At 41.9% G+C, this 21,673-nt stretch overlaps 1 protein-coding gene and 1 long non-coding RNA gene across 4 annotated transcripts in view; one reads left to right on the plus strand and one right to left on the minus strand.

Annotated features, from left to right (window-relative positions):
* LOC115077053 overlaps positions 1-21,673 on the minus strand; it is an 88,458-nt gene that overhangs the window by 27,856 nt on the left and 38,929 nt on the right. The gene's annotated exons all lie outside the window — the stretch shown is intronic.
* The window catches only part of SLC25A33 (solute carrier family 25 member 33), a 58,849-nt gene that overhangs the window by 9,450 nt on the left and 27,726 nt on the right, over positions 1-21,673 (plus strand). Inside the window, exons 2-3 of the mRNA XM_029579202.1 lie at positions 10,406-10,588; positions 17,289-17,366. Coding sequence (XP_029435062.1) covers positions 10,406-10,588; positions 17,289-17,366 — 261 coding nt within the window. The remainder of the gene's footprint in view (positions 1-10,405; positions 10,589-17,288; positions 17,367-21,673) is intronic.

A 21,673-nucleotide genomic window follows, 5' to 3' on the forward strand; every position in this document is an offset into this window, starting at 1 on the left:
AAAAAGTTGTGCTGCTCTAGTTTCGGAAAGCAGTGCACTGTTTGTAGTATGCTCAGTGCTCTCTTAGCAATCTAGGGTATGTAACCGGCGTTGAGCCTCATAGGTGTGAGGCTTGGATGGAACTTTGTAAAGTTATAGATTGGTTCAGGTGGAATGCTGAACTACCTTTGGCAGGAAATGCAGGTGTGGACGTAAGACACCTTGTCGTGATAAAAAACGAGATACGGAGAGTAGTGGACTAGAGCTTGAAGTTCGCTAATCCGTCTAGCCGAAGTGAGCGCTTCTAGAAAAAAGCACCTTCCAAGCTAGGTATCTGTGTGACAGGTTTCTAGAGGTTTGAATGGTGGCAGCATGAGTTGTTGTAGAACTAGGGTTCAAGTCCCACGGCACAGGGGTTTTTCGCAGTGGTGGGCACAGACGTAATATCCCTTTCATAAATCTGGAAATGAGCGTGTGGGTAGATATAAGCGCTATGTCGTGCCACGAATGGTAAGCTGCTATGGCGCTGAGATGGACCGGTACAGTGAAAGCTTGTAGCTAGCCTCTCTGATAAAGAGTATGAAGATAAGTCAGTAACATTTCTGCTGGGCAGGTAAATGGATCTATATTGTATTAGAACACCAAGCGGCGTAGCTTGACCAACTTCTTTCTGTAGTTCGACCTAGTTGAAGGTTTTCTAGAGGAAAGTAGATATGTCCTCTAAGTGTGGTGAAAGGTTAAATTTCGAAATAGCCCTTTCAATCTCCACGCTGTGAGGTTCAGAGAGGAGTGGAGTGGGTGTAGAAGTGTTCCCCCCTCTTGTGTGAGGAGGCGAGGGCTGTTTCCTAGAGGAATTGGAGTATCTACTGATAGATGAATGAGGTATGCGTACCAAGGTTGTTTGGGCCATGCTGGAGCTATTAAGATGAGGTTTGCCCTGCCCCTGATGCATTTCTGCACTGCTGCGCAAAATTAGTGGTATTGGAGGATAGGCGTAAAGGAGGCTTTGTGACCAGTCCATGAGGAACGCGTCTTACGTTAGTCTTAGGTGACTGGGATATATGGAGCAGAAAGTCATCCCCTTGCGATTTGCGTTCTGTGGCGAATAGGTCGACACGTGGCCATCCCTAGGTTTGGAAGATCTTTAGTGCTATCTTCTTGAGCTGAAGTTCCCATTCGTGGGGATGGAAGATTCTGCTGAGTTTGTTTGCTTTGGTGTGTCTATTCCCAGTAGGTATGTTGCCTGAAGGGTAATGGAGTTGTTGACCGCCCATTCCAGGATATACACTGCCTCCTTGCAGAGTGTCCTGGAACCAGACCCTCCTTCCTTGTTTATATAGAACATTGCTACTTGGTTGTCTGTGTGGATTCATTACCGTTTTCCCTTGTAGCTGTAGTTGGAAAGTTTGAAGAGCATTTCGAATCGCTCATAGTTCCAAAAAAATTATTTGTTGTGTACTTTCCTAGGCCGACCAGAGGCCTTGAGTTTGAAGGCGTGTGTAGGTGAGCTTCCCAACCCTTCAGTGAGGGCATCTGTGGTGAGAATGATATGATGAATCGGAGGTCGTAGTGGAGCTCCCATGGTGAGGGTTGTGGATTGTAGCCACCAATCCAAATCCATCTTCATGCTGTTTGTAATGGAAACCGGAGTCGAAAGGTGATCTGAAAATTGTTTCCATTGGGTCTTTAAGCCCCCACTGACAGATATCTCATATGAAGTATAGTGTGGGGAACCACATAGATTAGATGCCGCCATATGCCCCAGAATTGTCAATATCTGACGGCTGGAGTCTTGGTCGAGTGTCTTAAAGTTTGAGCTAGAGTTTGCAGAGCATATCCCTTGGTTGTGGAAGGAAAGCTTTGTCCTTTAAAGTATCTATAGAGGCCCCTATGAACTGCAAAACTTGTGTGGGATGCAGATTCGATTTTTCGTAGTTGATTAGTAGTCCCAATGAATCCAAACATTGAATGGTTGTTAAGACATTGTTCTGCAGAATGGAGGGGCTGGGTGCGACTAGAAGCCAGTCATCCAGGTTGGGAAAAATCTGGATACCCTGGTGACATAAGTGAGCCACCGCTACCGCTAGGCATTTTGTGAAAACCCTGGGGGCCGACGACAGGCCAAATGGAAGAACCTTGTATTGGAAATGATGATTCAGTGCTTTGAAGCAAAGGTACCTCCATGAGGCTTTGTGCATCGGTATGTGGGAGTACGCGTCTTTTAGGTCGATGGAACACATCCAGTCTTTGGGTTGGAGAAAGGAAGTATGGATTTGAGAGAAGTCATCTTGAATTTCTCTAATACCAGATGCTTGTTGAGTGCTCTGAGATCTAGGATAGGGCGGAACCCTCCTGATGTCTTTGGAATGAGGAAATAAGGGGAATAGAACCCTGTGTGGTTGTGAGATACAGGTAGTTCTTGTATGCAGTGTTGTTTGCAGGAGATTGTTGGTCTCAAGGAGAAATGTGGGGAGTGAACGTTTGTTCCTGTTTTCCTATTAAATGTGGTGTAACTGGGAGGGTTTTGAAGTTTAACGCATAACCATTCTCTATGATTTTTAAAACCCAGTTGTCGGTGGAGATGTTGTTCCATGCAGACAAGAATTGAGTTAATCTGCCCCCGACTGAGAGAAGATGGTAGCGGTGGTGTAGGATCTTCTAAAAACTCTGGGAAGACTTAGGCTGTGTCTGTTGCCTAGGAGTCCTGGTTTGCCTGGGAGTCCTCTGACATTGCCGAGAAGTTTGGGATTTGAGAAGTCTGAGGGCGTGTTGTTGTAGAATAGTATGAAGGCTGAGAATGCAATATGGCCTGAAAGGGTGGCGTTGGTACTGAGGTCTTCTGTTACCTGGAATAGTAACCTCGGTAATAAGAGAACGGTGTGGGCGTGGTGAGTGGACCTGTACCGCCTAATTTTTGTTCTTTTAATTGAGCCACTGTATCTTTAAAGTGATCTCCAAACAAATTATCTGGCAAGCATGGAAGATTTGCCAATTTTTCTTGTACATCATCTCTTATAGCACTGGCTCTAAGCCATGCCATTCTTTTGGCAGCTATAGCATTTGCTGTAGATTTTGCTGAGGTTTGAAATCCTTCATACACAGTGCGTATTAGGTGCCCACAACCCTTCTTCCATGTGATGGAATTCATCCGGCAGCTGTTGGTCAGGAGAGCCCCTCCTGCAATTTTGGTTTTAAGATTGCAAACATTCGAATAAATACTGAGTTATTGCAAACTGGTGTTGTTGTATTTGGGCATTGAGCATGCCAGATTGATATGCCCATTTTCCAAAGTCGTCCAGATGTTTATTATCTCGACCTGGCGGTGTATTTGAATGAAATTTGGGTTTACGTGCTTTTTGCATCGCAGATTCCACTACCACCGATGCGTGTGGCAATTGTAGGTGAGAGTAATAGGATGATTTACGCAATCTGTACTTTAACTCTGATTTCCTAGATGTGGAAGGTCCCGTAAAGGTGTTTTCCAGGCCTCTTTTCATAAGGTTGTCCAGTACATCATGGGAAGTTAATGCAACCGGTTCCACCGGAGTTTCAAAAACTTTGAGAAGACCCAGAACGTCTGCTCTAGGATCAGGTATTTTGCGTGTTTCTATTTGAGGGTTTGGCCCACTTGCTCGAGAAACTTTGAATAAGTTAAGTCCTCAGGTGGTGAGACTGACTCTGGTTGATCCTCAGGAGGATCAGAAGGGTAGCCTGTGGAAGAATCAGAAGAAGATGTTACTGGAGAAACGTCATGTGGTAGTGAAGGCGATGCTGGCGCCAGCTCTGGTGTGGGGGTTCCTGAAGGTGATCGTGGTTCCTTCACTGGCGGCGCATCCTCCGGTTGGTCCTGATCTGCAACTGAAGCTAAAAATTGCGCCAGAATCAATGATATTTGAGACATCGCTTGGGATGCTAGAGCTTGTTGTGGCTTTCTAGCTGGTGAAGCCACCCTTGGAGTAGGTGGAGGGTGTTTAGTAGGTATGTCTGGCTCTTCAGACGACTTACGTTTTTTTGGCAATGGTTCTTCCTGCTCCGATGAAAGCGATGGAGAGGAAGGACCCGGGGGAGATGAAACCGGGTCTTCGTCCACAATAAGCAATGGAGATGGGCTCTCTGTGTTTTTTTGTGTCCAGAGACATGTTTTTTAGCGGCTTCAGAGCCCTATACTTGGATGGGTCGAGTCAGAATACTTTTTATGATGAGCTGGCTCCATATTGCGTCGGTGCATCGAGGTGATATGGCCATGCATCGAGCCCAAAGCATGGCTTGGCTTAGATGCGCCGGGTGCGTTGATGTGGCTGCGACGATGCGCCGGTGATGGATGCACTGGCGCCAGTCAACGCAATTGACTTTTTATACACGGAACATGCGTCACCTGCTCCGGGTACCTGCATCTTCGGCGTGGTCGCCAAATGGCCTACCAATGCTGATCGCGGCCGAGTCGACTCCTTCGACACACGAGGCGGCCCTGGGGAAGATTTTGCCGATCCCTCAGAGGGGGGCATAAGATCCTGCCGCAGCTCTTCTTAATCCTTCGATTTTTGCGGCTCTCTGCCTTTGTGCCCTGGGGGACATCCGTCCACAGGCATCACAAGTGGCTTGTTCATGCTGGGGCCCCAGACAAATGTAACAAATTCATATCTGTCAGTAACTGACATGATTTTGTCACAGTTACAGAAACTTAAAGCCTAGACGAGGCATTTTTGAAGAGACTTTGATGAATTTCAAACAGTAGTAGTTAAGCCTAACTACTAAAGGATTTAACCTTAGAAAAACTTCTTTCCTGAAACTAATTTTCCTCACACAAAAAAAACGGCTTGAGGAGAACAAGAGCTCCATGTGCTGTCAGGCTCGCGGAAAAAAACGGACTGAGGAGACTCTGCAGAGGGGAGGGGGAGGTGCCAAGCAGGCACACACCACAGCAAGACTTAGAACTTTACTTTGAGAGCTCCGCCACCTACAGGACGGGAGGACGCCCCAGACAGCATGGCTAATTCAGCTGCTTATCTACATGAAAAAGTCAAGTATGTAAAACAGCAAAACAAGATTAGGAATGTATATTGTTTGCTTAGTCATTTGTAGTGCACTAGATACCAAGACTGACTGACAGGGAACCAATGGCTATGTTATTTCTAAACTGTGTTTTCTGAAGTCAGTGAAGTTTGGATTATGAAAGTAATAGTTCACTATATCTCTGTGAAAAAAACAGGAAAGCTATGTACAAACTAGAAAAAGGAAAATATAGGACCACTGAAAATAATAAGCAATCAGTTTAGGAGTTAAAAAAAACCCAACAAAAATCCCAAACAAACCCTACAGGATTTCAAACTCTGGTAAACATTGTGACCTGGAATGAGATACTATAAACAGATTATGTAATGACTTGCACTGGGTGATTTTGAGTTACTATAAACAGATTATATAATGACTTGCACTGGGTGATTTTGAGGCAACAACCTTGGCTTGCACTAGGCTCCACCTCCCAAATTTACAATTTGCTTAAGTCCCTTACTTTTTGAAGCAAGAATCAACCTGTTTTAAATGTAACTGCAGTTGCTTTTGTGTGTCTTGGCTGGGAATTATACAATTCTCAAAAGGAGACATAGTGTTGCTTTTAAGAAAACCAGTCGGTGGTAAAAGCATGAGGAGTCAAGTTTTAGCAGGCTGTATGATGTGTTTTGGGAGGGGGCCTCGCCTCCAGGTTGCAGAGTTTCCTCTTTGCTATGATGTTGCTAACCCGGTCTATTCGAGCTTCATGGAAACCAGACTTCTCCTGGCTAATTGCAGACCCACAAAAACATCCTTGCATCCCATTTCAGTGTGGCAATGCGTTAAAGCTGGAGTTGGTCTTCTGAAAAGCAGGCTCATACAAAATAGACTTCTATTTCTATACCAATGGCTGCTCTCCTTTCCTTGTGCAGTACACCTGGAAATGGAACCACAAGTGAGGGGATCAAATTTGCCGATGACACAAAATTATTCAAAGTTGTTAAATTGCAAGAGGACACTGCAAAACTGGGAGACTGGGCATGCAAATGGAAAATTAAATTTAATGTGGACAAGTGCAAGGTGATGCATTTAGAGAAGAAAACCCCAAATTATAGCTACACAATGCAAGTTTCCTCATTAGGAGTTGTCATCCAGCAAAGGATCTAGATGTCATTGTTGAAAATAAGTTGAAATCTTCTTGCTCAGTGTGCAGCAGCAGCCAAGAAAGCAAATAAAATACTAGGGATTATTAGAAAGCAATGGAGAACAAAACAGAGAATATCCTAATGCCTCTGTATCACTCCATGGTGCGACCTCATCTTGTGTTCATATATCATACACAAACAGAATGCTGGGGATTATTAGGAAAGGAATGGAGAATAAAACAGAGAATATCCTAATGCCTCTGTATCACTCCATGGTGCGAGCTCATCTTGAGTATTGTGCTCAGTTCTGGTCACCACATTTCAAGAAAGATACAGCAGAATTAGAAAAGGTACAGAGAAGGGCGACCAACAGTTCCCCTATGAAGAAAGGCTAAAGAGGTTAAGACTCTTCAGCTTGGAGAAGAGACGGCTGAGGGGAGATATGATAGAGATCTATAAAATAAGGAGTAGAAGGGAACATTAATCAGTTGTTTACTCTTCAAAAGTACAAAGACCAGGGGACACACAATGAAGTTACTGGGTAATATGTAATTTGCATCATGTAAATATGTAAATATGTAACCTCTAGAGTTATTGTTACTTCTCTAGTTCAATTTTCAGGCTCCCCCCAGAGCCTCCTGCCCTCGAGTTTCTACTGTTGTCCCTCTCCCACTCCTGTTCATTGTATTTTCCACCTGCTGTTGAGATGTAAACCGATATGATGTGCATTCTAATGTCGGTATAGAAATGCTGTTAAATAAATAAAATACATTTAAGACTAATAAGAGAAAATATTCTTTTACTCAACGTATAATTAAGCTCTGGAATTCATTACCAGAGGATGTGGTGAAAGCTATTAGTGTAGCTGCATTTAAAAAAGGTTTGAACAAGTTCCTGGAGGAAAAGTCCATAAACCATTATTAAGATGGAGTTGCAGAAATCCACTGCTTATCCCTGAGATAAGCAGCTTAAAATCTATTGACCATTGGGATCCTGCAGGATACTTGTGACCTGGATTGGCCACTGTTGGAAACAGGTTACTGGGCTTAATGGACCTTTTGGTCTGACACAATATGGCAAATCTTATGCACTTATGAGTGTGCAGAGGGGAAGGACACTGGTCACAACTCTTAATCTGCTGTGGCTCCCAGGAAGACATTTTCAGAGGAGTTCCTGTTCTTGCAGGGATAGTAACTTTCAGAGCTGCACACATTGATGCTTGTGTGCCAGTGTATACCCAGGGACGTGGAGACTTTATAACTTGCGTGCTTGTGTGCCTAATTTTAAATAGGCATGTGTCTTGGATCACAAATCCTACTTCTACCATGCAAGTCTGTAGATTTTTAAAGTGCCATGCGCCCACTCCATTGTCAGTTTCATCAGTTCGCCCAGTTAAGGGCTAGGTCCTCCAAACACCCCTGGTTGAATAGCTTACACATCTCCCAGTTACCCCCGATCCTTAAAACCCTTCAGGTATGGATAGTCTTATTTTTTAAATTACAGCTTGTCCCTAGCAGACGTACCTAAGTATGTGTGCACCTAAGTATGTGTGCACACATCTCTTGGTGACGCCCATGCCCTGCCCAAACCACGCCCCTTTTTGAATCATAAAGAGATATGCGCGCTCGGGAGATACACACACATCTAGGCACTTTTAAAATACAATGGGCACGTGCCAGCCCGAGATGTGTGCATATCTCCCGATTTTGGTGGCACCAGGCTTTTAAATGTCATCTTTTAGTGTCTTGGGGAGGATGGTTTTCAAAGTGTAAAAAAAACCGCACATGAAAAACATTTTACTCATGTTACTTGTCTGTCTGTCTGAAAATTTCCCTTCCTCAATACAGTTAGAAGTCCATGAATTGGCCGGCTCCGTTCACAGTTGCAGTGCTATGCACTGTCATGCAGAAGGTCCCTGGTTCAACCACTCGGAGCTGTGGTCATTGCTTGAGGGTGAAATCTAGCAGCTGGATTTAGGGTGGAGCCCTGGTGCATGGCCCCTGGAATATTCCTGCAAAGACCAGATAAGGCATGTCGGGATATAAATAGAGGAAAAATATTCTCATGTAGTGCCAGTCCCAGTTCTGGTTCAGACTGAGGATGGTTGTACAAAGGTGCAGGAGGAAACTTCCAGATCAAACAAAAAGTCTGCAGTCTTTTAGCTGGATTAAGGGATCTATATTTAGGTTGGGTGAGGAAATGTGTGTAGACAGCATAAAAAATTTATCGACAGAAAAAACAGGTGGAAATGACAGAGTGTACTTCATACTTACGGCAGGTTTTCAAAATTAAAGTATTTTCCTTTCAGAATTGGCAGTGGGTGCATATGGTATTTGTCTCAAGGTGGACAATTTGAAAATTGTTCCCCAAATGGTTTGTTTGAGACTCATTCCTGTCATGAATGCACAAGCCTTAATCATAAGAACATAAGAAGCTGCCATACTGGGTCAGACCAAGGGTCCATCAAGCCCAGCATCCTGTTTCCAAGAATCTGGCAAGTACCCAAAAACTAAGATGATCCCATGCTACTGATGCAATTAATAGCAGTGGCTATTCCCTAAGTAAACTTGATTAATAGCAGTTAATGGACTTCTCCTCCAAGAACTTATCCAAACCTTTTTTGAACCCAGCAACACTAACTGTACTAATCACATCCTCTGGCAACAAATTCCAGAGCTTAATTGTGCGTTGAGTGAAAAAGAATTTTCTCCGATTAGTCTTAAATGTGCTACTTGCTAACTTCATGGAATGCCCCCTAGTCCTTCTATTATTTGAAAGTGTAAATAACCGATTCACATCTACTCGTTCAAGATCTCTCATGATTTTAAACACCTCTATCATATCCCCCCTCATCTGTCTCTTCTCCAAGCTGAACAGCCCTAAACTTTTCAGTCTTTCCTCATAGGGGAGCTGTTCCATTCCCCTTATCAGTTTGGTTGCCCTTCTCTGTACCTTCTCCATCGCAATTATATCTTTTTTGAGATGCGGCGACCAGAATTGTACACAGTATTCAAGGTGCGGTCTCACCATGGAGCGATATAGAGGCATTATGACATTTTCCGTTTTATTAACCATTCCCTTCCTAATAATTCCTAACATTCTGTTTGCTTTTTTGACTGCTGCAGCACACTGAGCCGACGATTTTAAAGTATTATCCACTATGATGCCTAGATCTTTTTCCTGGGTGGTAGCTCCTAATTTGGAACCTAACATCGTGTAACTACAACAAGGGTTATTTTTCCCTATATGCAACACCTTACACTTGTCCACATTAAATTTCATCTGCCATTTGGATTTCCAGTCTCACAAGGTCTTCCTGCAATTTATCACAATCTGCTTGTGATTTAACTACTCTGAACAATTTTGTATCATCTGCAAATTTGATAACCTCACTTGTTGTATTCCTTTCCAGATCATTTATAAATATATTGAAAAGCACCGGTCCAAGTACAGATCCATGAGGCACTCCACTGTTTACCCTTTTCCACTGAGAAAATTGATGCATTTAGAGTTATGATCAGTCTCTCACATTTACTGCAAGTACTCAATACTTGTATTGTGTCAATGACTTTCCTTCTGGAGTTCCTAATTGTATTTAAAACAGGACGTGCTTGAAAGTTTTTTAATCAGGCTGGTAGAAGCTAATTCAATTGGGACTATTTCTCTATTTTTATGCCACATTTTTCTGGTCTCTGATTGCATCTTGTGCGTTTCCTTCGGTACTGACACTTTGCGTAGCGATACTGTTCTTGAGTTTCTTGTTTTCTCTTTTAGCTTTTCATCATTTGGAATGGGAATGTCCCAGGCAATTACAATTTCTTCATTCTCTGCCATTCCATCACAGTTGTGATCTTGCGTCTTAGCCCAGTTGCAGCAGTGGGGACTATTTCATTAGGAGATGAACATGAGAGAGCTGCTGTTACCAAGTGATCATTTCTTTTCCTGCTTCCTTTGGGCTCCAAATGTTTGTGAAGAGCTTTTGTTGTTTTCTGTGGTTTTCCTGCTTCCAGCACTTCTTTTAATGTCTGTACTCAGAAGCTTTCTATCAGGTATTGCTTGTAGGAATGCTCTGAAGGTTTAAAGCTGATAGAAGCGCACATTGTTTGTTTTTATTTGCTGCAGGCACCTGTTTGTTTGTTTCTTTCAAACCAGATACATGTTATTTGTTAGATCAACAGAAGCTTTTGTCAAATCCTTTTTCATTGAATAGTGAATTATGTGTGACTATCTTTTTGAGTGTGTTCTGCAATGAAATCTCTCTTCAGCTAAACTCTTTGACTTGTGCCCTACAGGTGTGGGGGCACAGTGGGTGCCATCCTTACCTGCCCTTTGGAAGTGATTAAGACGAGGCTGCAGTCCTCCGGCCTCGCCCTCCGCACCGTGTACTTCCCTCAAGTGCAGCTGGGTACCATCAGTGGAGCAGAGGTGGTCCGGCCCGCGGGTTCCGTCTCTCCTGGGCTTTTCCAGATTCTAAAGTAAGTAGCACTTTTGTATCTTACTCCATTTTCTTTCTTGCAAACAAGTTTGTGCAATCTCCACACTTTTATTTCTTCCTCTGCAGAAGCATTTTTACAGTTTGGGTGCCAGCTGCTGCATAGATTGCGCTGGGAATCCTGTATTAGTGTCAAGTTATGATTGTTATTTATTTATCACCGTCCAATAAATCTCAAGGTGATTTACATAAGTAAAAACACACATAATAAGGATACAAATACATTTAAAAAGAAGAACATAAGAAAAGCTTCTGTCCCATCCCTGAACCCAAAATCTAAAAAAACCACAACTGACCTATTCATCCAGACTTTATCAGTTATCCCTCATATTAGCCAAAAGCTTGAGCAAATAACTGTCTTTAATGAATTTAAAAAATATAGTAAATCTTCCATACTGGGTATAGAGTCCAGCGTTTAGAAACTCCTACCGAAAACATTCTCAAATGGTGTCCCTCCAACTTAATTTAACTGTTGGAACCACCACAGGCTCCTGTTGAGAGGAATGGAGTACACGACCTGGAACATATTTCTTCTTTATAAGATAATGTGCTGCTTGATTATGAATGAGCTATGAGACCTCAGGTATTGCATGTGTGGATATAGAAGGTGATAGTGGAGAAAAGGCTGAGAGCTCAGGCAAATGGGGAGGGTGTACATAAGAAGCTGCCATACTGGGTCAGACCAAGGGTCCATCAAGCCCAGCATCCTGTTTCCAACAGTGGCCAATCCAGGCCATAAGAACCTGGCAATTACCCAAACACTAAGAAGATCCCATGCTACTGCTGCAATTAATAGCAGTGGCTATTCCCTAAGTCAACTTGATTTTTCCACTTTGGAGAAAGAACATGTAATTTGCCATATTGGATGGGCCACTTTGATCTTTCTCATATTATTTAATATGGAGGTAATTTTCAAAGGAGCTGCGTATGTAAATGTAACTACTATTGTAGCAATTTTCCAAAGCCATTTTCTCAAGTAAAGTGCACTTATGCATGAATATCCTATGGCCAATTCAATGGCATTTATTGTAACAATTTTCTAAAGCAAAGTGCATTTACAGGTGTAAAACCCAATTTTAAGCCTGGCCCCATGTTGTTATTTATCTATGTATTTATTTAAATGTTTTATATACCGTCATTCCAAGTGAGAATCACTAGTTCATAACTGTTTACAGTTAAAACATTCATAATTATAATGAGTGTTACAAGGTGGACAAACATTCATAACAAACGGAAGTAATATGCTAAACAGATTCTCCAAATTACTCTTTGATGTAGTTAAACATCTAATCAAGGACCCGTCATACTCTATCTCTAGCAACAACTGCTTCCCTATGAGTGCCTGTAACAACTACGCTAATCATGTGTCTGAAAGGGTAACCAGACTAAAAAATCAATTTGCTGCATACCCAATAACCAGTGTACAAGAAGATAATCATGAACCTGCTAAATGGACCACTTCTGACAGAATATCTAAAGTATAAATCACGCAAATAATTTCTAAATTAAAACCTGCAAATCACCCCCTTAACCCCATCCCAGCTAGCTCCTTAAAATTAATACCAAGCTTGATCTCCCCTACAATCACATCTCTAATCAATCTGTCTCTCATGGAAGGTCTTGTCCCAGACAGAGCGAAACAAGCAATGATAAAACCTATCCTAAAAACCAAATCCAGCAGCATTGTCAATTGGGAAAATTATCGACCTATATCCAACCTGCTCTTCAAAATTCTTGAAAAAGCTGTATTATCACAACTTGAAGACTATCTAGATGACCACATTTAAAATCCAAACCAGTTCAGATTCAGAAAAAATTGCTCTACCGAGTCTTTACTTGTATCCTTTATGGACCCCATATTATGGGATTTAACAACGACGAATCTTATTTCCTGGTGCTAATTGACCTCACGGCAGCCTTCGACTCTGTTGACCATACTCTTCTATGCCATCAGCTTAGAAAAATCGGAGTTGACAGTGATGTAATGAAGTGGTTTACTTCCTTCCTATCAAAAAGGACATTCCAAGTCAAACTGGGTAACCACATGTCTGATAATACATCATTACCTTCCAACTCATCCTAAATACAAACATTTGGGAGTTCCTCTCCCCTCCCCTCACTTTTATTCTCTTCAGCACCCTCTGTCAAAATACTACCTCGTCCCTGCTTCCTCAGCCCCCCTTACCTCTTGCTAAAGTGTATGATTTTTGAACACGTCTAGTAAATGTCTACCTGTGATCTTCACTTGGAACGACGGTATATACAGTGGTAGATGCTAGATTATAGGGGTTTGTGTGTGTGGAGTGGGCTATTGTTCAAGACTTATTTTGGTTATCTGAGTCATGGGGAGCTGGGTGTTTCTGTCAAAAGGCATTTTTGAAAAGCCAAGATTTTAAGTTACTCTTGAATTTCTTTTTGTCCGTTTATGTTCGAAGCTCCTCTGGCATGGAATTCCATAGTTTTGGGCCAGCAATTGATAACTCTATCTCTAGTTTGCATTAGTTGAGAATTTCTTAAGTTTGGGATTACTAGGAAGGCTTTGTTCTGTGATCTGAGAGTCCAATGGGGGGGGGGGGGGGATTGTATGGTTTAAATGTTATTCCTGTTCGGGTTAATGTTATTGAATATTATTGTTAGAACTTTATACCGTATCCTTGACAGTACAGGAAGCCAATGCAGAGCCATCAGTGATGGGGTGATTTATTTTATTTAAAAGTGTTTATATACCGTCAACGGTTTACAATAGGGCACCTATATCAAAGAAAATATAGATCATACTTTACATAGAGGGTGCCATTATTATTCGGCATTAAGTATAATATGGTTTATGACGTGGCATTTACATTAATGTGGTCAAATTTCCTTGCTCCAGACAATAGTCTAGCTGCGGCATTTTGCAGTCCTTGCAGAGGTTTTAAGTGACTAGCTGGAAGACTTAGAAGTAAGGAATTACAGTAACCCAGGTTTGTTCTGAAATCTGTTGTGCTTAGTAGAGGTTTTAGTCGGCTCAATATCCACAGCTTGTGGAAAACATATCTAATCAGTTTGCTTATGTGGGCTTTCATTGTTAATTTTTTATCGTTTTGGACCCCTTGGTCTCTCACTTGGGTTGCTGGAGTTACTTGGCAACTTCCAAGATCTATCCCTGGGGGTATAGATTTTGGTGGGTTGCGGCTCAACCAAATTATTTCAGTTTTTTGGGGGTTCATCGAGTGTTTCCATTGAGCTACTTTTTATTCTATTTTAATCATATATTCAGAAATTAGTGGTAATGTTTTTTCAAATTATTTTGTTAGAGGGATATAGAATTGTAGATCATCTGCATATAGGAAGAAGTTTAATCCCAGGTCTGTTAGTAATTTACATATGGGCAGCATGTAGATATTAAATAATGTTGCTGATAGCGCTGATCCTTGCAGTACGCCTGTTGTGCTTTGGAAGGGGTCGGACAAGTGATTGTTGAGTTTTACTTGGAATGATCTATATGCAAGGAACGAGGTGAACCATTTTAGCACATTTCCATCAATCCTGATGTTTTTCAACTGTTGGCATAGCAGGTTATAGTCAACAGTGTTGAAGGCAGCTGTTAAATCAATCAGGACCAGGCAGTATGATTGATTTGAGTCAAAACCCCATAAAATAGGATCAGTTAAGGACTGAAGAAGAGGTTCTACTGAGTGGGTTTTCCGGAAACCAAATTGGTTAGGATATAGTGTCTTTTTGCCTTCAAAATGATTTTCTAATTGGGAAAGGACTGCTTTTTCTAGTATTTTCGCAATGAAGGTTAAGTTGGCGATTGGTCAATAGTTATCCCAATCAGGTCTTCCAGATTTATTTTTTAAAATTGGTTTTATAACTGCCTGTTTTATACCTTGGGGCATATAACCTTCTGCAAGGGCGAGGTTGACTAGAGTTGTGATTGTAGGGGTTATTGTCTGGTTTACTTGTTTCAGCAAGGGGATGTGTGGCAGGTTTTAGTTTGGATATAATTTTGTTTATCTCCAGTTTCGATGACCATTTATCTTGTGCAGATAGGTCTTCTGTTGCTACCAGAGGGTAGGAATAAGTGATTTGTTTTAGCATCTTTATTTTTGCTGTTAGTGCGGTTGTGTTCATTGAATGATGTGAAGAAAGTTCTTTACTTAGACTCTTAACTGTCTCAGACAAGAGTTTTGAGTTGAATATTACTCCAGTGTCTGTTTTGCTTAATATTCTTTTTTTTAATTTGTTCATTAGTGTTTGGTATTGGGATAGGTATGATTTGTATCTGCTTAGTGATTTATCTACAGGGTTTTCTGCCATCTTTTTTTCTAGTTTTGTTAGCAGTTGTTTTTTTTTACTCTTTCAGTTTTTCATTATTCCAAGGGTTCCTTTTTCTCTGATTTTCTTTTTTGTTTGTAGTTTTTGTTTGGATTGGGCTATGTTCATCTGCAATTTCTTTGAGCATATTTTCCCACAAATCAAATGCATCATAGCACTTGTTTAGGTTTAAATCATTAATTTTGATCTCTAATGCATTTGTTAGTGTTTCCATTTTTATTTTCTTTCTGAATGTTTGGGTGTTTTTCATTATTTGTTTTTTTGTATAAAAGAGAATCTTTAATTAGATGGTGATCAGACCATGGGATTGTCTTGTGTTTAGTACGTATATTATAGTAGTCAGGATTTGCGAATATGAGATCATGTATTGCCAGCTTTGTGGGTGGCTTCAGAGATGTGTTGAGTCCATCCTAAGACCTCCATTGCATCAAGGAACAAGTTGCAAGAGGGAGATCTTGGCGAATTGTATACGTGTAGATTAAAGACTCCTAAGATGATTATTGTCTCTGGAGTACAGAATTATTTTGTGAAAAGTTCAATAATGGGTGAGCAATCTTTTTGAAGTAAGCCAGATGGGCAGTATACCAATCCGATATGAATTTGTTTTGATTTTACGATAGCTACATATGGTGGGTAAATTTCGATTTTCTTTAGTGTTAATTTGAGTTCTTTTTTGCAGATTATTAATAGGCCTCCACCTTTCCCTTTTTGTCATATATGGAATAGATCATAACTAAGATGTGATAATTGTTTAGAGCTCCTTTTATTCATATGGACTGTGTGAGGCCTGGGCCCACAAATGGACATTATTAATCTAAATTGTTATATGCACAGAATGACAATGACAACTTCCTAACTATGATACCATTCACTTACTGGGAAATTATTTTTTTTAATTTACTTTAAATATTTTTTCCTGTCTATCAACCATTCTAAGTGGGTTACAAAATATAACACTTATAACATTTACATAATGAAATGCAGATACCCAAAAGGCTAAACAATGACTGCCTAGCAGTCAAAAGTGGCCTATCCTGCATAATAAAATAGCAAAGTAAACTAAGAATTACACAATCTATAGGTCTTTTACAGAGAGAGCTCAGCAGAGTAGGACTGGATAATGGATTATGTGATGGGAAGGGGAAGAGAGGGAGATCAGTTAATCTATCTGGAGAGAAAGACGAACGCTGCAGCCGTAGAAATAGTGCTGCTTGTGGATCCTTTGATGGAGAAATCTGAAAGGATGGCCACAGTTCATTTATGATTCAGCTGAGTCACTGTTCGCACCTACATTTTGTCACGTGATCCATGCAGAGGAGCAGTGATTGTAAATGTGTTTCTCTCTCCTGGGAGACTCCCTTGAAATCTCTCTGGATACGCACAGCTCCAATGCAGCTTTTCTTTCTCCCTTATAGGAATTACTTAGGTTGTGCAGGTCTTATGTTATTAAATAAACTGTAAATGTGAGATGTGGAGAAAAGCGCAAACTAAGTGCATATGAAGGGCCTTTTTCATAAGATTCAGATGCTGGCATCAGTCCTCTCGTCCAGGGCCTCTGAAATCATGCCAGCATGGTTCCTTCCCTTCTTGTCCATGAGTTCTCCTATACATGTATTTATTTTTTTATTTAATAGCTTTTATATACTGTCATTAAGTGATTTACCATCATAACGGTTTACATAAAGGCACATAAAAATAACATTAAATATCTAAAATAAGTAGTATAAATATTTAAAGTGCCACTACTTTAAAATCGGTAACAAAGATTCATATAATTAAATCTAATTTTAATAAAATCAGGTCTCAACTATAATTATATATAAAATTTCCTAAACTCTTAAAATTAATATCTTATAAAAATGGAAAAAAGTTAAATGGTATAAAATAATAAAATGGTGATCATGCGCTTAAACCATGTCAATATATCTCAATTGCTTGCTCTTTCAAGTAATTCAAGACATTCCCAGTTGAGCTTTCAATCATACATCTGGGCTCAGCTTTATCTGGAGATGGATACTTAAAGCAAAGCCTTCAACCTCTGATATTTTCTCTCCTGTTTTACTTGCTTGGTTTCATTATTCCTTGCTGAGAAATGTAATCTTCAGTTAGGAACAGTGTTACATTTTGAGTAGCCACTTGCTCAACTTTTTCTCTCTGGCCCCTTCCCTTATTGGGTTATACTGGAGCCAATATTTGAATTGTACATTGTGAGTCTTCCAAGAAAAGTTGATTATGTGCTTTTTATGATTAACCATAGTGTGGGCCTGTTCAGTCTGCCTTCCTCTGAACTTTCCTCTGCTTCTGCAAACATGGAACAGTGTGTTCCCATTTCATCATCTTTGTTAGTGTTTTTTTCTTCTTAGATCTATCCTGGAAAAGGAAGGACCAAGGTCACTGTTTCGAGGGTTGGGTCCAAATCTAGTTGGAGTTGCTCCATCAAGGTAAAGTAGCTTCAATTAACTGTTAATGTGCAGATGTAAAGAATGAACAGAGTTTGTACCTGGTCATGATTTCTAGAATCTGCCAACTCTCACAGAACTGCCACCTGATCCTTTAGACTCTGCTTCTGCTGAATGTCGCAGTCAGAGTCCAAGGCCACCTCTTCTGATTTAAAGATTACAGATGGAGGCTCTTCTTTTCTTAAGGCATTAAGCTTATCTTACTGCAGCATCTGTGTCTAGGCAGGTAGGGCAACAGATATTTCATCTCAAGACAATTTCAGTTATGGTCTAGAATCTGGAAACTAAGATTTAATGCTAAAAATAAATGCAATTGTGCATTTGAGCTGCAAGGCGGGGTTCAGTATACAGGATGAAATTCTTCTATGCACAAAACAAGGTGATTGTATCTGATAATCTTAAGGTGGTCAAATGCATAAATAAGGCAATGGCAAATGCACAGAGAGAGGAATGGTAAGCAGAAAAAGGGAAGTGATATTATTCCTGTATAAATCTCTGATGTGTACAATTCTGGATATTGAAACTTCATAAGGATATAAATCACAGGGACTCAGTCCAGAGGGTGGCTACTAACATAATCACTGGTGTTTGTTGTAACATGGATAGGGACAAAGATCTAAACATGTATTCCCTAGACCAGCGATTCTCAACCAGTGTGTTGCCAAGCACCGGCAGGTGTGTCATGGCTCCCGATGTCTCGCTTCCCTTCTTCCCAGGGGCGGATTAGCCTATCTGTGGATCGGTCATCCCTGGAGGGCCGATGCAGTTGGTTACAGAGGGTGCTGTGTGCCACCAGTGGAGGCCAGGCCGGTGGCGGCTGAAGAGTGGAGTGACGCTGTGTGCTGATAGGTACTGCGTGCTGCCACTGGAGGCCGAGCTGGTGGTGGCTGAAGAGCAGAGTGAAGCTGTGTGCTGCTGCATGCTACTGCCAGAGGCCAGGCCAGCTGAAGAACGGAGAGACATTGTGTGCCGCCGCCAGAGGTCAGGCTGGTGGCATCTGAAAAGCGGAGGCCAGGTTTATTGGACCGAACAATGAGAAGAGGCTCCACGTGAGAGAGGAAACTTGCTTGTGTATATATGTGAGTGGCAGTTTTGTGTGTGGGGTAGAATGAGAGCGAGAGCATTTGTGTGTGATTGAGAGCTTGTATGTAAGTGAGAGAGCTTGTGTGTGATTGGGAGAGATTGGTCAGGGAGGTGATGAGTTTCTGTGAGAGACAGACTGTGGGGTAGATTTTAAAACCCCTGCGTGCGTAAATCCTCCTGGATTTACGCGCGCAGGGCACTCGCGCGCCTATTTTGCATAGGCCACCGGTGCGCGCAAAGCCCCAGGACGCGCATATGTCCCGGGGCTTCGTGGAGGGGGGCGTGTCCGGAGCAGGGGTGGGTCCGGGGACGTGGCGACTGTTCAGGGGTGGGCCGGGAGGGCGGTCCCGAGTCCCCCGGCACTGCGGCCTGTGCCGGGGGATGCCGGGGCGGCGCGCGCAAGTTACGCCTGCTTGAAGCAGGCGTAACTTGCCCAACAATGGTAAGGGGGGGATTTAGGTAGGGCTGGCGGGGCGGGGTAGATAGGGGAAGGGAGGGGAAGGTGGGGGGACGCGGAAGGAAAGTTTCCTCCGAGGCCGCTCCGATTTCGGAGCGGCCTCGGAGGGAACGGAGGCAGGCTGCTTGGCGCGCGCAGGCTGCCGATTTTGCGCAGCCTTGCGCACACTGACCCCGGATTTTATAAGATACGCGCGGCTATGCGTGTATCTTATAAAATCTGGTGTACTTTTGTTCGCGCCGGTGGCGTGAACAAAAGTACACGCACGCGTATGTTTTTAAAATCTACCTCTGTGTGTGAGTGACTGGTTGTGGGCCCTAAGGAAGAGGACTGTGAGGACAGAGCTTCAGCAGCCCTTGCTGCTTCTGGTGAGTGCTGTTGGCCAGCAAGAGAAAGGAGTAGAAGAGTTGCTGGAGAGGGTAAGTAAAGGTGGCTTTTTAAGCTTATTTTTCTTGATTGACTGCCATTTTAATTATTAGGTATTATGTGATGTCTGCTGTTTTGAAATATTTTATTGATATTTAGACAATTTTAAATAATTTTTATAAGTTTTTATTTGTTGGATGTTATTTTGCTCAGCAGCTGTTTTGTAACATTTATTAATATAGTTTTACAGTTATTTCTGTGTGGGGATCTGTAGCAGATTGGCTTGTTCTGTTTTCCTAATTGGAGGTGTGTTAATGTTTAGGACCTGGTTTAATATGTGTAGTGTTGCCTTTTCATAGATAAGGTTGTTACTGTTTGAGTGTGTTCCATAATGCAGGTGTAACTTTGTGCGGGTTAGTTTGTGTGCATTATTGCAGATCCTGGGACTATGTTAGGTGCTATATTTCTCTTTCCATTTCTCCAGGTTTGCACTACATGCAGAGCGGCTTTTTTGGTTTTCCATTCCAGTTTCTGTCTCTATATTTATAATTTGTGGACTTTCTGTACTTGGTGAAGGGTGTGTGACCGAGGTGAGGTATTTTACTAGCATGTAGGCAATTGTATCAATCTTATTTGTTGTGTTTTCTCAATAGGACATGCATTAGTGGTAAATTACTGTCTTTTCATAAGGAGGGCTATTGTGCCTGGTAGTAAAGGGAGTTTGTTTTGCTTTTACCGAGATGTCATCAGAATCAGAATATCTTTTTTGTATGGTGAGTTGTATGGGTAATGCCCTAGTGAGGATTCACTGTGTATATTTACATTTTACCCCCGTGATGGTCGCATGTTCAGCGTGTCAAGCATGTGAGAACATCTGTCAGGTGTGTCCTGGCTGAAAAATGGATGACAAGCACTGCCCTAGATGAAAGACAGGTTAGGGACATTTAAATACCTCCACGGTATCCATGCACAGGTGGCAACGGAAAGGAGGCTAAAGAACGAGATGTCATGGGATGAGGGTGAAAGGGAGTAGACTGAGAAGTCATCTTTACAGAAAAGGTGATGTGGAGGCATGGAACAGCCTCCTGTGTAGCTGGTGAATTAAAAAAAAAAAGCCCGGGACAAGCCTAGGGGATCTATGAGGATTGTAGAGCTGGACTAACTAAATAGGCTGTGTGGTCTTTTTCTGCCATTGTGTTTCTGTTTTAGTCTTGGACATCAGAGAGTGACTGATTTTCTTCCTCCACTTCTTTATACTCTCACAAACATGGAGATGAACCAGAAAAGGGCTACCAAAATGGTGTGGAAGCTGCACCAAAAGCATGGCAACATAAAACTAAACGACCCTAGAAAAGGGACAGGGGAAATATGATGGAGACATTCAAATACTTGAAAGGTATTCATAAGTAAGAAGTAAAGTTCTAGAAAAAGAGGCCAAAGACTCATGACCTATGGCAGGTAATATTCTGTTCAGGAGTGAACACCCTCCTGCTGAAATAGTAACTGATTTCAAGAAGGACTGAGAGAAGTAGAGAGGATCTTTAGTTCAGAAAGGTGGTGTGATAGTGGAAGCATGACCTTGCGACATCCCAGACTGAGGCTAACTGGTGGGTGTCAGTAGGCTACAACTAAAGAAAAAGAGCTGCTGGGCTCTTCTATGAGACTTCCAGAAATAGGAATCAACTGAACGTCAGACTGTATAGAATGAGATCCCAACTGCTATATACAGGGATGTGATATGATGATGATTATTGCCAATTGTTTAATCAACTCACCAGAGATGATGAGCTGGGTATGTACAGATTAGTGATGGCAGTGGTATTAGAGGGTTGCATACTGGGGCAACAGCACTGTTAATACTGATAGTTATTTAGATTATTACAAAACTTTGTAAGACATGGGAAGGCAGGGGTGGGCAGCTTGGGTCCTCAAGAGCCACAAACGGGTCAAGTTTTCAGGACTTCTACAATGAATATGCATGCGAGATTTGCATGCACACTCTTCATTGTATGCAAATACATCTCATGCATGTTCATTATATTAAAAAGCCTGGTCCTTTTGTGGCTCTCTAGGACTAGAGTTAGCAACCACTGAAATGGGATCGTGTATACTCATCTACCCAAGATGCTGGTTGTTTGTTGTCTTCCTACTTTACACCCTCACTTGAATAAAAAGTGATCTCTTGCAAGTAGTCATGCTCTGTGGTTGGTACCTGGAAAATAATCCACAGCAGTGAGAACAGGAATAACTGGGCAGACTGGATGGGCCCATTGGTCTTTTTCTACCATCATCTAATATGTTAGTATGTTGCCTCTGGCTCTCGCAAGCTTTCCTCTCCAGGAAGGTCTGGTGCACCAGTGCATACTGGAATATCCTATCAGTA

The sequence above is a fragment of the Rhinatrema bivittatum genome, chromosome 15 (genome assembly GCF_901001135.1).
Source record: "Rhinatrema bivittatum chromosome 15, aRhiBiv1.1, whole genome shotgun sequence".
Lineage (NCBI taxonomy): Eukaryota > Metazoa > Chordata > Amphibia > Gymnophiona > Rhinatrematidae > Rhinatrema > Rhinatrema bivittatum.